Source organism: Passer montanus, unplaced genomic scaffold, assembly GCF_014805655.1.
Source record: "Passer montanus isolate IOZ18808 unplaced genomic scaffold, ASM1480565v1 scaffold3, whole genome shotgun sequence".
Taxonomy (NCBI): Eukaryota; Metazoa; Chordata; class Aves; order Passeriformes; family Passeridae; genus Passer; species Passer montanus.
The window spans coordinates 15,250,316-15,270,351 of record NW_024367707.1 but is presented as its reverse complement, the minus strand read 5'-3'; the positions used below and the strand labels follow the sequence as shown (position 1 = coordinate 15,270,351).

General features: G+C 44.4%; 1 protein-coding gene across 8 annotated transcripts in view; it reads right to left on the bottom strand.

Annotated features, from left to right (window-relative positions):
* The window catches only part of ARHGEF7 (Rho guanine nucleotide exchange factor 7), a 113,503-nt gene extending 104,076 nt beyond the window's left edge, over window positions 1-9,427 (bottom strand). For 6 of the 8 annotated variants that reach the window (XR_005628043.1, XM_039714066.1, XM_039714060.1 and 3 more), the window contains exon 1: window positions 9,124-9,427. Coding sequence is in view for 6 of the 8 variants with exons in the window: in XM_039714060.1 (XP_039569994.1) it covers window positions 9,124-9,288 (165 nt within the window). In the remaining 2 variants the exon portion in view is untranslated. The remainder of the gene's footprint in view (window positions 1-9,123) is intronic. The other 2 variants (XM_039714061.1, XM_039714064.1) reach the window with 1 other exon arrangement.
* Between the last annotated feature and the right edge of the window lie 10,609 nt (window positions 9,428-20,036).

Below are 20,036 nucleotides of genomic sequence, written 5' to 3'. Positions count from 1 at the left end.
AGACCACACACCACCACCTTCCAAACCAGCAAATCCAATCCCACATTTAGCCACACAAACATAACTCACCACCTTTTCTTTACTGCCCAACAGGCCACACCAACTCATCAGCCACCACTCTGTGCTCCCTCAACCTCCACTTTGCTGTGCTATGTGAAACCAGGAGCACTTTCAGTTGGCTGAAGACTCCTTCAGCTCTTCTGATTTTTTCCTCTGCACATGTTCAGAAATGCTCCTCTGCCTGTCTAGCTATCAACAGTGACCTACATTCAAACACACAAATGTTCTGCTTTAGCTGCTTCAGTTCTTTAGTGCAATAGCCCTCAAAATGTAAGTTCAGCTAAGTTTGCAAATGAAATGTACAATTTGGATAAAATGCCAGCCAGGACTTGTGACAGCCTTTATAAATGGGACATTAGGCAAAAATTAGAGCTGCTTTTTTCCATTAATCTGCCCTCCAAAAACAACTCTGCAAAACTGATTCAGCTGTTTGAGTTCATCTTTTCAGATATGTACCTGAATTAAACAATATTCAGGAAAACAGTACTTTCTTTTTGCAGTAGAAGTACAGTACTTTTGCCACTTCCCTTGGACCCTGATTAAATTCCCATCAATGTACATAGACTCAAGTTGCATCAGGGAAGGTTCAGGTGGGACATTAGGAGGCTTTCCTTCAGGAAAGGGTGATTAAACATTGGAATGGGCTGCCCAGGGAGGTGATGGAGTCACCTTCCCTAGAGGTATTTAAGAAAAGACTGGATGGGATATTTAGTGCCAAGGTCTATTTAACAAGGTGGTGTTCAGTCAGACTTGATATCTCAGAGGTCTTTTGCAACGTAATTGATTCTGTGACTTTGTGGAAGCCTATAAACTGACTCCCATGAAACAGGTTTTAACCGAGCCCTAAGATACAAACACTGTAGTCTAAGGGCACCAGGGCAGTCTGTACAGTACTTTTGTTGTCTCAAGTTTCCATCTAATTTTTATATTTCAGACAGAAAACATAGGTTGGCACAGCATTAAGAAAATGAGAATGCCATGCACATAAAACTTACAAGCTGTCTTTGCAACTGCTATTAGGATCCTTGAAGGCTCCCTGCTGTGACCTGAACTAGGCAGGAGTCCTTCCAGAACACATGCACAGGAGTGTGCCTGAAGGATGTGATACACACGCATAAGAGAGACTGGCTACAGCTGCAGCAGTAAACTGCTTTCCCTTCCTTCCTAAAAGCTAAGAACTAATATTCCTAATTCCTGGTTTTGCTTATTTTCTTGCTGTTTCAAAGAAAAAGAGGAAATCAGCTAGCATGCAACTGACCCCAATCCCAAGCAGCAGCATCAGCCTCAGGCTGCAGAGCTCCAGGGGTGCCAGCATTAAGCGTACACAGGAAGATGTGTATATTCCCTAAAGCCTGATAAGCTCCAGGTGTGGACTGGCAGGAACTGAACCAAAGAGATTCTCCTGTGAAGGAAGGCTGATGGGGAAGGAGTTTGCACCCCTTGTCACGTAAACCCTGCAGTGCTTCCCATGGAGCATCGCTGTTTTGATGCAGCACAAGCTCAGGCTTCAGGAGTCCAATCACTCAGGGTTTGTTTACACTGGGAGAGCTCTGCTGCTAGATATGCTGGCATCGCTCCTCAGTGTGGATGTAACATATGCCAGAGAGGGAATTCCTCTGCCAGTCTAACAGTACCACTTCCCCCAGTGACATTAACAAAGCCAACAAAACCGCTTTTCTGACAGCACAGCTGCACCAGTGAGGGGTATATGATTTTTTACTGCTTTCCCCTTCCCCCCACCCCATGAAAATATTCCATAGGACTACGAAAACCCTACAGAAGGGATGGATTCTCTTCTGGGCAAGCTGCCAACATCATCCAATAGCACTCACTGCAGAGCAGGAAAATGGAGACCCATATTAAATGCACTTAGACCCAAGCAGTGTTTCCCTGGCCAAGAAGGGACAGGGGCCTCTGCCCACCGGATGTCAGTGATCTGTGATGAGGAGTGGCACGAAGGAAACTCCTTGCAGATGAAGCTGGCCACCCCTGCTCAGCTCCCTACCACAATAACAGTGCTGAGGCATTGAAACAGGTTGCCCAGGTAAGTCATAGGTGCCTGATCCCTGGAAGTGTTCAAGGCCAGGCTGCATGGGGTTTTGAGCAACCTGGTCCAGTGGAAGGTGTCCCATGGCAGGGCTGCTGGAACTAGATGATCTTTAATGTCCTTTCCGACTCAAACCATTCTATGGTTCTATGACTCTGGTGGTGGGTAATGGCAGCAACCACATCACACTGAGAGATGTGGAGAGAAAATGGCTTTGCTCTAGGCAGCAAAGTGAGGGAGAGAGCAGAGGTGTCACACTGGCTGAGGATCAGGGAGTAAAGCTCAGCCAGCCAAGGTGCAAGACACTTGCTTCCATGCTGCCAGCTCACAGTATTTTTGCAAGCCCTGTCACGCTTGAAATGTTTTAAAGTTACAGCTCTTCAAATCACAGCCACTGAATAACAATTAATTCAATTTTTATTAAAGGAAGATGTATATTGAATTCCCCTCAATGATACATAGCCAGATTTTAATAATATATATGCATACTATACATAATATATATAAATATATATGTGTGTGTATGTATAAATACACTTACATACATACCTAGTCCACAAACTTCAATTTTAAAGCCAGAATTCCAGTTTTCTAAGGCTGGAATTACAATCTTAAACATTTTCAGCTGAACAATGTGGTGCCATCAGGCACTAGCATGCAGCATAACCAGAGGGGAGCGTGCTGGTGGCATCCCCACAGTGCTTCCTTAAAATATATATAAATATCTATATGTGTGTGTATGTATAAATACACTTACATACATACCTAGTCCATAAACTTCAATTTTAAAGCCAGACTTCCAGTTTTCTAAGGCTGGAATTACAACCTTAAACATTTTCAGCTCCAGAGGGGAGTGTGCTCGTGGCTTCCCCGCAGTGCTTCCTTTTCTCTACAGACACAGAGCAAACTTCAATTTTAAAGCCAGAATTCCAGTTTTCTAAGGCTGGAATTACAATCTTAAACATTTTCAGCTGAACAATGTGGTGCCATCAGGCACTAGCATGCAGCATAACCAGAGGGGAGCGTGCTGGTGGCATCCCCACAGTGCTTCCTTTTCTCTACAGACACAGAGCATTTGGAGGATAGTCTGGGTAGCAGTAGGGCACCTGAGGACCAACGTTTTTGTTGTCTGTATTATGTACAGGCATAGAAAGAATGCATATAAAAACTGTGGGAAAGACATTAATGAGAATAAGACCAACAGAACTACATTGTTTTTCCAAGTTTTCTCACAAAAAACAATTTAATCACCAACAGTTGCCTTAATTTGCCCCTCTTCTCAGGACCTGGCACACCCTTATTTAACTCAGTCCAGATCTTTTTGCACTGACAGGATCTGGTTTTCAAGGAAAAAGCAGTGCACATAGATACAAGTCCTCTGCTTCCTCAGTGAGCACAGGCAGACCATATTTCTTTGGATAATATCCCAGTTGCCAGAATTACAGAGCCAGTACATAGACAGGAAAAGCAAGGGCACTCTCCTTCAAAGCATTCCTGCATCCCTGCTCTCCCAAGGCAGTAGGAGTAGCATGGTCAATGACAAGTCTATAACAGGACCAAAAATTCCTACAAAGCTCACAGCATCATGGATGGGAACAGCATGCATTCAGGAAAAAGGCACTCTAATGACTTTTTTTGGGATAACTTTTTCCCAGGCTCTCAGCTCGTCCTTGCAGTGTTTCCACCCTGGAGCAACAGCATTCATACACACACCAGCGTTCCCTGAGCACACAGCCATGGCAGGCACACCTGTCCAGCACGGATTATTCTTGCCAGAAGCACAATAATCTCCCTGGGAGGACTGTTGCTGAAGGAAGGGAGCATATGCACATTGCAACGCAGATTTTGCTTCCTGTCCTGTGATGACCTGCTCTGCTGTTGCTGCACACAGCAACCACAATACCTTCCCAACAGATTCTGTGAGCAAAGGCAGAACAGCCTTTGGGGTCAGCCAGGCAGACCGAAACAGCCTCACCAAGGCTTCAAGGTGAGAACATCCTGCCAGAAGAACTTCCAAAATGTTGGTTTGGGGCCAGACAGCACCTGGACATTTTCACCTTAGGAGTAATGTCTGCACTGTTGGTGGGATGTCCTCAAGCTCTGTTTGAGCTTCACATTCAGCTCCCAGCCAGCATTGCACCCTCTGCAAATATACTGGGCTACAAAAATCGTCACTTGTTATTAATTCTGGGTCCAAAACACCTTTCCTTTCTTCTTCCTTCACAACACGTGAAATATCATGTTCAGGTCACACCTTGTCACAACAGGAGCGAAGTATACTTAGCCCTGATATTTACGTGTGAAATGAGAGATAAGTGAGCATAAATCTCCCTTTGCCAGAGGAGCCGTAGGCGCACACTCTCATCGTGGGGACAAGACTGGTGACATGGCTGCCACATGTAGCAGTCCAAACCCTCAGTGCTTGTGCTCATACACAACAATTAATTTGCCTTGTGGACCACAAAGGGTTAATTTATTCCTAAATTACAATTCAGAATGCCTCATTTAGCCAAAGACCTCTCTCATTAAAAAGAGAATCATACAGATGTATGAGGTATTTGTACAAAGATCTTAATCTTTGCTGCCATCAGTCCTGGCACTACCCCTATTAATAACCAAATTAATGTCAACGCCAGTACCCAATCCTCCACGGGGAATGGGAATGACGATCCTTTGGGCCATGCACCAAGTCTCATCCAGCAGGAGAGAGGGCTCTCTCTGCTCTCCCGGGGCCAGCCCCGTGCCGCCCGTCTCCCACCTCAGCGCGGCGGAGCGGGAGGAGGCAGCGGCTGTGTTTTGGATCAGCCTCCCACGCGCAGCAGAGCAGCTTCTGCCTCGCTCCATCCTACGCTCAGTGCGGCTCCTGGGGATGCTCCCTTCGGCGGAGGGGGCCCGGGCGTGCGGGAGCCAGCCGCGCTCCCGTGCCCGGCTCCAAACACCGAGCCGGCGGCTGCCAGCCCTCCGGGAGCCCCGGCGGGAGCGGGGCACCGCGGGTGTCAAATGGCTGCTGCACCGCGCTCCCCGGTGCGCCTTCTGCGTTTTCCCCAAAAAAGAACAAAGCTGTCCTCAAAACGACGCTTTCTGTCGAACGGCTGACCAAAAATAAAAGTACAAACAAAACTTAATGGAGCGCGAAGCCTCATATGACAAGGAAAATTCCCGCTCCAATTCTGATCTCTGTTTACAACGTTGAAAGTGGGTCAAACTGGTCTGCGATGGAGGAATCTGTTTGGAAAATGATCTCTGAGAGGAAAAGCATCTAAGCGGCAGACAACTGCACTGCAATGCTTCCACGGGGATCCCTTCCCTGCCATCAAAGTAGTTCAGTTTTACCACACAAGGCTGAAATCCTCTAACTTGAAATTATGGCTTTTTTATTCAAATTACATAAATTCAGCAATTCCCTATCTTTTGGAGCAAATCAACTAACCATGTTTCAGCACAGATCTCCATGCTTTAAAAACTAAGACATGGCTGGGTTTGGACAGGGTGGAGGAAGCTGTTGTCAGTTTTGTTGATTTTGCATTGTTTTTTTTAATAATTGCCCTCACTTTTGTTCATTTCCTGTGTTCAGGACAAGGTTATTGTGCAGTACCATCACACTGCCTAACCCAGCTATTTTGCTGGGTTAGGCAGTGTGATGGTACTGCACCTTGTCATGGTGCAGACCTTGTCATGGTCTCTTTCAAAATGCAAAGTAATGATTATGACATTAAATGGGAGCCCAAAAATAAGGAACAGTCTGTAACAACATTACTTTTCAAAGTATTTTCATTCTGACTTAGAGAAATCTAGTGAATTTAATATCTGTCCTTTCCTGTTCAAGATAGAAAATGATTGTAATGTAAACAAATTCAGCCAAAACTTCCTAGCAAGAAGCTCTGTAAGTTGTTCTGTGCAATGCTGGTATACAAATACACAGCAATCTAAAGAAAGAATATATTAAGCAGCCTTGAAACCCACTAATTTGTTTTATTGACTTATGAAAATTCTGTTCTTTGACCTTCAAGTGCTTGATTCCTTTTATGGTCGCACAATCTTTATTTATTAAAAATCTCCTACTAATTACTCTCAGGGTACCCAGAGGCTTTAAAAAGCACAAAATGCCAAAAAACTTATTACTACATTCCTGCATATATTGAATCCTCTTTCTAATCTGTTTTTGAAAGAAAGAAATACGTTTATAGCATTTTTTAGAAAACATCTTTAAAAGCACCCCAAGTTGATAAACATTTCTTCATATTTATATTTTGTAATTTTTTATGTTGTCTTTGGTTTTAGTTATTATTTTGTATTTACAGAAAAATGAGCTCTGTAAGTTTTCAAAGTGTCTGCTAATGTCAGATATTTATAGAAAGTTATGATCTCAAATGATTTTAAGAACTGAATCAGTCTACATCTGTGGGACATCCTGGTATCTTTTAAACTTCAAAAATGTCCAGTTTTAACTAGAGACTTTCAGGGCAAATAAAGAATAAAAATACTCATATTTTAAATGCACCCCGTATAAAAAAAGTAACAAACAGTAGTAGCCAAAAAGACTTGGAAAAAATACCATGGCACACTAAAGGATTTTATATCTGTTTACTAAAAAACAAAGAGAATAAAGTAACATAGAAACAGCTCAGACATAACATAGATGAGAACGTGAAAGTGGTATGGGGTATAAATCCTGATTCTACAGAAAAAGAATATTTACAAAGTTAGATGGAAAAATGAGTTTGAGAGACATCTATGAATTAGAAAGTGCTTTGTGAATGGCCCATAGACATAAGAAATTACCCTCACAAAACCAAAAGTCCCCCTAAAAAATAATTTTAAAAGGCTATTTCTCCCCAGACTTACAACTAAGTGAGAGCCAGAGGAGACACACAGGGCCACCGGGGATGCCCAGGGCTGTCTGTGCCCCCCTGTCCCAGTGCTCTGCTGGACTCGGGGCTGGGAGGCTGCAGGGTGCCAGCGCTGCTCCTGCCCTGGCTGCCAGCCCAGCCCGCACATCCTGCACCGCGAGGTCCCGGTGAGTCCCACCGACAGCTCCTCGCACCCAGGCTGCTCTCACTGCTGGCTGTGGGGAGCTGTGCACCTCTGCAAACCCTCCTCTGCATACGGCTGCTGTGAAGGGACCCCCACCCGAACATGAGAGGTGTTTGCTCCTCTGAGGTGAAATGAGAGCCTTTCATTCAATAACCGGGCTGTCCCAAACTATACTGTAACAGAGAAGCATATTAAGTTGGGAAACACTCTTTTAACATTTATTTCTGTTATGCTTTTTTGTTTATTTTGGTTTTTTGGTAGAGCCTCTTTCCCAGATTGAGTGCAGGACCCCATTTTACTAGGCTTGACATCTACACAAAGGGGAAAGACCTTTCCTGCCATAAAGCTCAGAACCCAAAGTCCAAGAGGTGCTCAGGGAGCGTGCCTGGAGCAGCAGTGTGGGAAAGGCTGCCAAAACCCTCCTTGGCTTGGTGCCACCAGGCAAAAGAGCCTGGGGACAAGGAGGCATGGGCAGAGCCTGTCAGAGCCAGTGGATAGTTAGGTGGAGGAGCCCCCATTTACCCCCAGTCCCACATCACACGTGTCACACCAGCTGGCAGAACAGGACATTTACCTGCTCTGGAGCCCCACTTTGCAGCCCAGTGCGCTGGACAAGAGTTTGCACCTCATGTACCACCTCCGCAAAGCTGCAGCCCCTCGGGAGCAGCGACATCCTCTTCAGCTCTATTGCCTGAACAGCCCCTCAGGGGGAAATGGTGGCGGGGAAAGCCGGCAGCAGCAGTGGCAGGGGCTTCAGCTGTCCCAGCCAGCCCCGCTGGCCACCATGGTGGTCCCTGAGCTACCCACGCTCACACAGCCACCGACACACTGCGCCTGCTCCCACCACTTCCATCGCCCGCCAACAGCACCGCGGGCTCCTGTGAGGTTTCCTTATCTCCACACCACTCCTAATGTACCTGTGAATTTGGGAGGCAGGAATGATCTACTAAATCTGCAGAATGGGACTCCAGTCCAGAGCCAAGACCTCCACACTACAGTACAACACAAAACAGAAACAACCACAGTGGGTGGCAAACTGAAGAACCGAAGGGGGACAGTCCAGCCCAGTGCCCTGATGAGCTCAAGGCACTGGTTACGACTTTGTGGGTCTGAGAACTACTTGAAATAAAGCCACAAAAGGTAACAAAAGCCCCACTGTCAGCAGGCTGCAATGAGTGGAGTGCTCTGCCAACTGCAAAAGGTGAAAAATATGGTGTTGTTTTCAAGCACAAGGAGTCATGCCATCATCATAGCAGATGACCTTCATCAATCTTCTCTTCACTACCTTGGCTGGGGCACGAGGAAAGTTTTTGCCAATATGTGGATCTCTGCGTGCACTACATTATTGAACATCAGGTGAGACAACGGTTCTGTCCCGAGTTTTGAGGCACAACCAAACCCCTCTCCCTCTGGCTGAGCTACGACAGGAATTACGTACGCACACAGAACACATAAAAGTTACCTGACAGAGTACATTTTCTTCAAACACAACGCAAACTAGAGCTGTAACGCGTTTTTTCAGCCTCCCCCAAAAAACGATGAGATTTTTTTCCACAGGCTACCGAACAGTAAAGGACCCAAATAACGCTAAAACAGCCTTCATGAAAACTAAGCATCAAAGGCTAAAATGTCCTTCAGAGGCTGGAAGGGATGAGCTGAATCACCTCCCAGGCGAGGTGAGGCACCGGCTGTTCCAGCAGTTGCGTAGATAAGTTTGCAGCCGGCTCGTGGCACGCAAAGAAGGGTCCATAGTCCCCCCCCCCCCCCCCCCCCCCAGAATGAATGCATCTCCCGCGCACAGCAGCTCCGCTTTGGGGAGCGGAGCGATCGTACAGCACTTGCAGAACAGTGGCCCCTCGGGGGGAAGCCCCTCCGGCCCGGCTGCCGCTCCCCGCTCTCCCCCGGCCCCGCTCCGCCCCCCGCGCCCCCCGCCGGGGCCCGGCCGCACAAAGGGCGGCGGGGCGGGGGCCGCGGGCACTTACTTTGTCTATGGTGCCCGGGAGCAGGCGGTCGAGCAGGCGGCACAGCACCACGCCGTCCTTCAGGGAGGACTGAAGGAAGCCCTCGGGGTCGGAGATGGTCTTTTTGGGCGACTCCAGCACGCCCAGGGCGATCAGCCACGTAACGGTCTGCTCCGCCGAATTCATGGCGATGGCGCCGGCGGGCGGGGGTCGCGGCGCCCCGCGCCTCGCGTGGGTTTTGTGTCTCCCCCGGCGGGGGCTTCAGGCGGAGGCCGGCGGCGCCGCCCCCATGTGAATGCAGATGACGACGCCCCGGCCCCGCCGCTACAGAGCCGCCGGGCGCCGCCGGCCGCGGGGAAAAGTTGCGGGACACCCCGGCCCCTCGTTTCGCCCTCGGACGGCGCCGTCGCGCAGAGAGCGAACCCCCGCAAGCCCTCGGCGGCAGGCGCGGGGAGGCTGGTCTCGGACCAGCTATCTCCGGGAGCACCGGCAGCGGGCTCCGGCCCGACCGGCCGCACTCACGCGATCTCTGCCTTTGCCCGTCGTTCCCTTGCGCACGCAAACCCGTTGGGGAACCTCGGCCCAGCGGCCGGGTCGGGGGCTCGCCCCGGTGCGCGCCATCCCCGCCGTGCGCCTGCCGGGATGCTCCATCCCCGGAGCGCCTCCTTCCACACCAATGGTCTGCGGCACCGCCTGGGAAGCCAGCGTAAACACTCACAAGCACTGTGAAGGCTAACCTGAAACAGAGACTTCCTGTGCCTTTTATTCTGACAAAAAACCATTCCCAAGGCTTTGCTTGGACAGGACACTGTGAGCAATCAGTATTTTTTTGTTAGGATCTGGCTGGTGTGGGCTCCCAGGGTCCCTCTGTTGCCATCAGCCTCCCAGATGCAGCACATGCGCCAGGAAAGGTGATACCACCACAGCCCCTGCTTTCCCTTCTCACCCCACCTGACCCCCTCGAGGGGCAAAAGTACCTCCAAGGCAGGGGGAGAGGGAATAATGCCAACCCAGACTCATCTCTGTTCTGCTTCCAGCCTGGCGTACTGTATCCACCAACACCACAGTCCCTGAGCAGCAGCTCTGGCAGGTTCTTTTGACCCAGAATCTCCTCCCAAAACACCAGCCAGCCCAGAAAGACAGAGGTGCATTTCAATTTGATACAAGAAAATCTAATTTCAACACTCAGTCTCCTTCTAACTCATAATAGGTGCAGATTTTCTTAAATTCTGACACTTCAGGTCGATACTTCTTCCAAAATTCGTTTTTCCTTTTGCTCCTTGTTTTTTGGTCAAGGTGAGAGCAGCAGACTGGCCTCTGCCAGTATTAATGCCCACCTGGACTCAAGCAGGATGAGATAAACAAGTACAATGCACACAGCAATGCTCAGAAGGCATCTATTACTTCAGCATCCCCAACAGGGTTCCTCAGTAGCTTCCAGAGCAAGGTGAGCAGCAAGTGGGGCCATCCCTGGCACTGGCCCATGGTAGAAAACCATGGACATGAGTTTATGACACTTTTTATGTGAGAGATGTGATGGGTACATGAACAAGGTGAGAAGCGCATAGCTGATTACAACAGAGAGCATGATGTGGGAAAACCCATCCAAAGGCAATGGAAGTGACAACATATTACAGCACAGAGCAGTGATCTTAACAAAGCATAAAGGGTTTCATTATAAGTGATATCTGGGTTGTCACTGACTGACATCCATCACCTATTTCCTCACCATTCTTCTGCACTTAACTGTACACCCTTCCACATTTAGTTTGAGCAACAGCTTCTGATCCAATCATTTTCCATCTATGAAGAACACAAACATGGCAATTTTTGCCATTGGAAAGCTGTGTGGATGGATTGCCTGGAGACTACTAAAAGAAGCTTGACACAGGCCAGGAAACAATTTCTAGATCTTTAAAGGAAAAAAAATTGAAGTGCCCAAAAGATTTAGGAGAATGCCACTCCCTTCCTGGCTTCCTTTTTTGTCAGACTTTCCCCTGCAAGGTATTTACTGCAAAGCACCTGAACTCTTTGCACAGCTCTCTTGTTTTATTCTTTCCTCCTGCATGTCCCAGTACTGTCCATTTACACTACAACCTTGTAGGACAGACAGAAATTTTGCATCTGCGCTGTCTGGCGAGTGGAGCCCATGCCATGGTGGGAGTTTTGAAGTAACACAGACAATGAAACATACAATTATTGCAAGTCTGCACTCCTTCTTCTTCTTTGTTTCACAATTAAAGATGCTCTGAGTCTCTTATGTCCTGACTCTGGCCCCACTGTTGCTCCTAAATGATAAACTCATTACATCTTTATTCATGCATCCATTTTGATAGTATTTAAATAATCTAAATTCTTTCTGAAGTTATCATAGAGGATTGATTTTAACCACTTTTTTTCTGCAAAACACTTTAAATTTTTGCAAAGCTGAAAAAGTAATCTTGGTACTGACTCTCATAAACAAAGGCTATATATAAAGTATGTATGGAGGTTCAGGTAACTTCCAGGCCTTAAATCTGTTTACACAAGCAAATAGATTCTTATATTTTGGGGGGGAGGGGGGAGGAGGGAGGGGTTTCAGTTTAATAATATCTGAACCTCTTTTGAACAAGAAAGAATTAAATGTTCTCTGAAATACATCAGGCAGCTTTGTTAGAGGTCTAGTAGATTTAACAGCACATAATTTTGTATAAATAAAGATTGAGCAGTTGACAATTTGGTCTTTTCCAAGCTTTTGTCATATTCTTATAAGAAGTTACTAAGGAAACCAGGTAGGCACAAGGTAGAAGGTAAATTTCTGTCATGGATTAGCGACTGGTTGAAAGACAATACAGCAGGAATAAATTGCCAGTCTGAATTTTGACCAAAAAGTTATCAGAAGAGCTACATCCTCTATTCTGTGGTATGAATTAACTGAAAGTCTCCAAAAGATGATTATAGTTCTGTGGATTTTATTTATTCTTTTAGCCTGAGCAATTGGTTTTGGAGGAGGAAGAACAGGAGAGGAAGGAAAGAGCAGGTAAACTCTTTCATTTGGCCTTCCATTTGCCATTTTCCATTTTCAGCTGTTAATGCCTTGTCTACCTGCCCCTGGGCAGCAAGGAGATGCTTTGGCCAGATACACAAGTCTCTGTTTTCCCTGTGCCAAGCCAAGGTCAGGATTTCAATGTGGAGGTAGCTAATTAATTATCAGTCTGGCTTGAACAGAAATTGCCTTGACAATCTGTAATTAGCTATATAGGGGTCACACTGGATCAATTGCTGTGCTGGGGCTCCCATGCTATACATAATTATCTCTGTAGTTTTAGCCTAGGGAGGTTTACATCTCTCCGTAGTAAAAGCCTCACCCCAACAAAGCACACTTCTGTGTTAAACTCAGAGATGTATTTCCATGCCATTTAAACCTACCTTTTCAAAGGAATCTTGAGGCTTGTAGAGGAGCAAGTCTTTTGCAGTTCCTGAAACCAGCTATCACGAGCTCAACATCACCAGCTCTCCCTGCTGTTGATTGACTACCTGTCAGTGAAGGGGTCAGTTAAAACCCATACACCAAAGATTGTGTCGGTGAATTTGGGAAGGCAGATCAATAAGCTGTGTGGTGCTGGAACAAGTCTCTATGAATTTAAAAAAATTTAAAAAATAACCACACACAAGAGAGAGCAAATAATTTCATTATCTTCCAAGTTACAAAGTATTTTAATAGGTAGATTGAAAGGTTTTTTTTGTCCTGAGAGGCCTGTCAATTGAACATAAATAAATGAGTACCATACAGAGAGCAGCTAAAGTGCTGATGCAGAAACACAAATCCAGGACTCTGACAGCAGGTGTTTGACCAAGGGTGACAGCAGCATGATGCTTGGGACTGCACTGCTCAGCTCCAGGGCAGCACCATGGGTGCCCAGGCAGGCTTGGGCCTCTCAAACAGGGATCACAGAATGCAATGTGTTGGATACACTGGCGTCCAAGCCATCGCCAAAAACGAAACAAAACAAAACAAACCAAACAAACAAACAAACAACCCAAAAAACCACAAAAGATGCTTTAAAACCACTTTCTTTCATGCAGGCTGCAGGCACCTGTTGCAGAATTTGATCCAAGCCATCGCCAAAACCGAAACAAAACAAACCAAACCGAACAAACAAACAAACAACCCAAAAAACCACAAAAGATGCTTTAAAACCACTTTCTTTCATGCAGGCTGCAGGCACCTGTTGCAGAATTTGAGGGAAAACAGGGATGCTTAGCATCATGAGAGCTTTTAGCTGGAAGAGAGATGCCCTGGAGATCAAGTCCCTCATTTATTTCCCCCAATCACAAATCACGAATCTCAAATCTCCCAAGGATCTAATGCACTTGCTTTACTGCCTCCTGGACAAGTGCCTTTAGTGCCTACCCAAAAGCAGACCTGCTCACCTCGTTTTTACTTTAAATCAATGCAGCCTATTGACACTATGCTCTGATTGAGCTCAGAGTCCAGTCTGCTGCCAAGTCTTTGGCTATCTTAATCCTAGCAGTCAAATTTTTTGTCAGAATTTGCTTGATTTGATGAGGCAATCCTGTTTTACAAGCTTTATCACAGTCACTCGTGTTTTTGTAGCTTTTACCCTGGCTATGATCTTTAGGAGGAGATATACAGACAGTCCTCTGGCAAGTCTGCAGTAGTCCAAAATGTAGCTCTGCTTCTGCACTCCCGAGAGTATCAATTCAAGACCTGCCTTTGTCTTCTAAGAGCAGTTCAGGATAATGGCATTGATCCACTACATTCTTTATACTTTCAGAAACCAGTAAGTGTCTCTGCTTTCGGCAGAGATGAATATAAAACGAAGGTCCTTGCCACGAAGAGCTTAGTCTAAATCACAGATGATGGAAGATGAAGGATAGGTCTGAGAAAGGAAGAAATGAAGCAGGACAATAGCCTGCAGCACAGTCACACTTAGGCTCTCTCCACAGGAAGAAACCTGTTTTAATTGCCATTTCAAAAGTTTTATTCACATTTTATAAGGTCTGAAAAAAAAATGAAGGACACGAACAGTGAGAAATCAAAATTACTAAAATGAATGAAAATGTTTTGAGTTTAAACAAAAAAAATAAAGGAGCTGAGATTGTTGGATGTTTTTAAACAAATGCCTAATGAATGAACAGCATTTTCCAAATTCTGCCCCCTATTTTGTTAGCATGAGTTGGAATAAGTGCTTTTTTAACACTGCAGGCTGGACAGAAGCAAATCAGTGGTTCCCCTGTGGAAGGGCTTGGGGGAGGGGAGTTGGCAGCGAGCTCCACCATTTCAGGCCAGACGCAGAGAAAGCTGTGTCCTGCAAGCTGAAATATCAGATGCAGATCCCCAGCTGGTGGAAGTTGTCACGGCTCCCTTAAAGTTGATGAATCTATGACATTTTTAAACAGCGAGCTCAACAATTTGCAAAGAGCTCTGATCACAGGAGACTGACATGACTATCCCTAGAAAAGGCAAATTGGATTCTAAATTGTATCTGATGAAGAATTTTGGGCAGAGTAAATGTAAGAGTGTTACTGAGTCATCAGTAGAAACTCGTTTGAATTATAGCACAGAAACTTGGACACTTGTTCTCTGGAAAAACTAAATCACACAGCAATAGAGTCATTAGAAGACTGACAGTGATCTTATGGGAACTCAGCTTGTTTGCCCTGGTGAAACAAAGCCTGAGAAAGGGTACAGGAGGGCTGTCTATAAATACACCACTGGGTAAATATCACAGATAGGCATGCAGCTATTTAAGTTTCAGGACAATGCTAGCACAAGAGCAAATGGATGTAAACAGTTTCTGAATAAATTTGTGCTGGAAATCAGTAAAATATATTTGCTTCTTCTAGCCATAAAAATTTTCAATGCTGAGAAGAAAGAGCAGGGCAAATAACCCAGCTGTTTTTAGAGGGGTGTACAATATGCAGGCTAAAGTGATTACATGGTTTGAGTGCAGTAGCCGGGACTGGACATCACCCAGGCTCCATTCCCCAGCAGACTGTGCCTTACGCCTACCAGAATCAAAATGGGCCAAGCATTCATCATGATGGATAAGGTTTAGTGAGAGAAGTCAAATAAGCAGAACAGCAGTCAAAGCCATTCCCTCACTCTGAGTGAATGCTAATGACACTCGTTCACTGCCGCTTGGAAAATGCACTTAGTGAACTAGGTTAATGGAAGAAAACCCTCTTCTCTGAGATATAGGCTCACAGAGTTGCAAGCTACACATAGCGACCTTTGGATTTTATTTTAGAGCCCTTTTGTATTCAGATTTTTCAATCCTATAAAAGCTTGCTATAGATCTATACCTCTTTTGTTTTTAAACACACAGCAATTACCAGAGCGATGTAGCATCCTGATACTCCACTGCCTGTTCTCCACTTTAGTCCAAAATCCTTGGCAGTAGACAGTTTTGAAGGCATTTTTGAAGTGTGGGCAAATGGAAGGGCAGCACAGGGAATGAGACAGAGGAAGAGAACACAGGATGATAGAAGCTCTTAATCAATGCATTGAGCAGGAGCATCAAAATATACAGCTCTTCCACCAGTGTATTTATGACAAGACTTCCACACTTGGCTCAGGTAAAGAGAAGAAGAACTGATTTTGATGGGATTGGTTGGCTGGTGAGGTTTGCAAGAAGATTCTTACTCACAGTTCTGTGAGTGGTCAACATACTGGATACATTTGATAAAACTGTAAAACTGGATTAGTCCCCGTTCACAGGGGAAATTGCTGTCTCCCTGTAGGACAGCCAGTGTCACCATCTGCTGGGTCACCCATGTGCTTTTCTGGGTGTGGGGGTTGCACTTGCTGCCACTGACAGCAGGACATGCTCCGGGGAGGGGTTTGGGAACCTGCTCCCCTGGCACCAGGCCAGAGCCCCAGCCTGGCACGCAGCAGAGCTCAGCAGAACATCTATGGCTCGATCAGGCTGTCAAGAGCTCTCTGGACTACTTTTGCAAGAGGCCACGTGAGCTGATGGAGCTGTTATTTTTAGTCCTACAGCACTATTTGTTGACTATGGTTGTTTCCTATGCAGTAGGTACTGAAGGGCCAAGGCACTAGAAGCCTTCTAATGATTGACCAATAAATGTTACAGTCAATAAATGTTACAGTCAATAAACTGCACCATCTGCCTTGCAGTGAGCATCTGCACTCTTCCAGCCCGTAATGATATGATGTTATGCTACATTGTATGTTATATTAATTAGCTTATAGACCTTTGCATCATCACTAGTTCAGATTTATTTGTGACACTCTCAATCAGTAATAAGATGGTCTTCTAGCACTCCTTTTGAAAGAAACCAAATACTAAGTCCTGCTGAAGGCTTACCTAGCTTATGGGAGCCTCACCTCCCTGCACTATAGGGTTTTTAGGGGTGCTGTCACCAGGTACCAAGAAAAGGATGGAGGCCCAGTTGTGGAAGCTGCTCAGACAGAATATACAGAGATGGCAACAGCTGAAATCCTGTACTTTGCCCCAGAATCTCTGGGCACCTCTGGCTACTTTCTTTTTTGCTGATTAAAACTACAGCCACCCAACAAATATGGATTATGATTTTTTGGCTCAGCTCTCTACCATTTTCTCTTTAAGCTCACAGTGTTTAAGGACATTAATCTTGTGTATTTTTCCTTGGCTTTTATAGTCCTGTTGGCAGCAATTATAACTCTCAGTGCTCTTAATTTTTGGCCAAATAAAACTAATAAGTCTACTCTGATAAATTAGTAGTTACTTGACAAGCAACTCACTAAACAAAGTCTTTCAGAGGGCTTGAATACTAAAGATCTACAATGTTACAAAAGCCAAGGTGTACATAGTTACACCAGGGCTGATTAGAAAGGAGAAATAGGTGTCACTGACATGCTGAATTTCCTAGAATTCTCAAGCTCAGGTGACACCACCATTTAGCAAACAACCTCTCTGTAAGGTCTGCCCTCATAGGCCATATTCTCCCATGCCATATTCTCCTTGCAACCTTTCCTATTTGAATTGGAACAGGCTACCTAGGGAAGTGGTGGAGTCACCATCCCTGGAAGTGTTCAAAAAACAAGTAGTCATGGCATTTCACAATATAGTTTAGTGGGCACAGTGGTATTCAATCCAAGGTTGGACTTGATGATTTTAGAGGTCTTTTCCAAACATAATGATTTAATGAATCTAGGATTCTAGGTATAATCCCACCGAAATTATTACCAAAACAAGTCGTCATGGCATTTCACAATATAGTTTAGTGGGCACAGTGGTATTCAATCCAAGGTTGGACTTGATGATTTTAGAGGTCTTTTCCAAACATAATGATTTAATGAATCTAGGATTCTAGGTATAATCCCACCGAAATTATTACCCCATATAAAAATGTTCCTTATAAGGAGAGCATCAGGCTTTCATTACTTGATGTCCTTGTGTTAAATCTTATGTTTCCAACCAAGTAATGGGATATTCTTGCTTTTAAACACAGGAACTGGACTATGAAACATTGAGAGGGTGAAGATTGCCTGAAATTTTTGTCTCCTTTTACTTTGTCCATGATTTCTATGCTCCTAGTGGAGAGTTTCTGTATTCATGTAAAGCCTGTTTTGCAGACAGCTCTGCAGCCATTGCTGCCACATCTCAGCCAATTTCCAGAAGTTCCAGATATTTATCAGATATTGTTACAGAAATAAACAACATTGCATAGGTAAGAGAATTTTTTTTTTTTGTAATTAAACAAAGTAAGATTTTCAGTGTTTACCTTGAATTTTCTAGGGAACTTTCAGAGCACTGCAGATCTCTGTATTTTCTGCATGTTACATGTGCTGTCTTGATGTGATGATATTTATAAACCTGTACTAGATTGATCAGTAATCGATTTAATTGATTGACTCTATACCTAGTTATCTTTCAACCTGAAGAGTGCTCAGTCCATCTCTGTCAAGAATCTCTGTCTGGTCAGTGAAACAGACCATGATAAATGCTGTCTAAAAAAGCTTCCTTCTTTACTAATTGGACTGGACTTGGAAACCAGAGGTTTCCTGGGAGCATTGCCTATTTTCCTCATAATTATTTGCATATTCAGTTCAACAGCAAAACAAGTCTGTAATTGTTCATTTCAGAAATTAAAATCTCCTTATCATGTATGTCAGTCAGAAGAAAATGTGAAAACACTGCAACAGTACCAAATAGTACTAAATCAGTACTACCTGCACTAATTTAGGATTAGGAAGTGTATTAAACAATAACTTAAGAAGTAAAGGACGTTAAGGGAAGGAAATTTGCTGGAGACATTGTTTAATGTATCCTTGTTAGCACAAGGAAGAATTTTTTCTACTGCTTAACATGTAAATTACATTCACTGTCTAATTACACCAATTGAGGCAATTTGAGGTAGTTTAACATTAAGAAATGTTTTGTAACCAATTTGTATTTTATGTTTAACTCACAACAGTATCGATATAATCTTAACATTTAATAATATGGGTGGGATCAGACCTAAATCTGAGCCTTCTGCTTTGATGTCTGACAAAAGTAATGTACACAAGAGGTGTTCAAATGCTGCATCGCTGTGTTGCTGTGGCTTGAATGTCACAGCTTAATGCCAGTGGGAAGAAATAGCACCACCAAAATAATTTGAATCCACCTATTTAGCCTTCCAAATATATACCAGGAAATGTGATGAAGCCTAAAAAAATGCTGGAGGTAAAAAAAAAAAGCACCTGAAATAGAGTGTAGTTCTCACCATTCCAACCCACATTATTTTCTCATTACTTTGTTCCACCCAAACTCACAAGACTGTCTGGACCAGTAATGGTTAGTTTTACACCACTAAATTACATTATAAAGATTTGCTCAAGTCCTTCTTGAAAACAGGATTATTTAATTAACTAACACAGAAGTCAAAACACCAAAGTTCACGCTCAAGCAAATTTGCCAAAGGTAAATAGAAGTTTTACACGAGGAAGAAGTAACAAAAAAATTCAAAGCCCACTTCTGACTATTTTTCTACCCTAAATTTCAGTACAAAACAAAGGAAAAATACTGCCCTAAACATGAAGTATAAAATCTCATATTATCACTTATTCAAAAGATGTCACTGCAGCAGACAAATTTCAACTGTGGCAACTTCTGTGGATGAGAATAAACCATTCTATAAAACTTGTAGCTGAATATCATTAAAAAAGTAATTTTCTTGGGTGCAGTTTCCCAGGCTGAGGATTTGATCATATATACCTGTATGGAATGAGCAGACATGTGACAGACAAACCTTCACCTGTTCTATTCTACCTCTGATTCCAAGCTCAGACAATGTAACAGATATGTCACAGATGAGTCTGAGGCACCAGAAAAGCAGGTCCTTCACAAATGGGCTCCCTTGTGCAGTTTCAAAATTTTGCTCTTGACAAGAAAGCTGTTCAGAAGTTAACTCCAACTTTGGAGTTGTTTTCTAAACCAGCAGGGAGAAAAATGCCTTTGACTACTGTCACACCTTGTAAAATGCACTATTTTTGCTCAAATGAATATAAAAATACTGTTTTAAACAAAACTTTCATACATATATGAAGTATTTCAAAGAAAAAGGCAAGCATTGCTGTTTCCTGCCATTCATACAGTTCTTAAATGGCAAAAAGAAGTTACAGACAACATTCACTGCTGCTGTTACCTGAAAAGAGGAACTGGGCTGTTTACCAGAGCCAGTGAGGACACATCCCTCTGAATCTGCCCTGAACGTCCTTCCAGGAAGGATGCTGCTCCTCCATCACCAAACAGCACTGCACTATCCTGAACTGTAGAAGAACTGCACAAGAATGAGAGAAACACTGATACATGAAGATTGTACAGTTCCCGAGCTTCATAGCTCATTATGCTGAATACCAAGGTTCATTTTTGCCAAATTAAAAGGCATTGGAGATAACTGTCGCAGGACCTTTATAGGGATTTTCCTTCCTTACTCTCTCT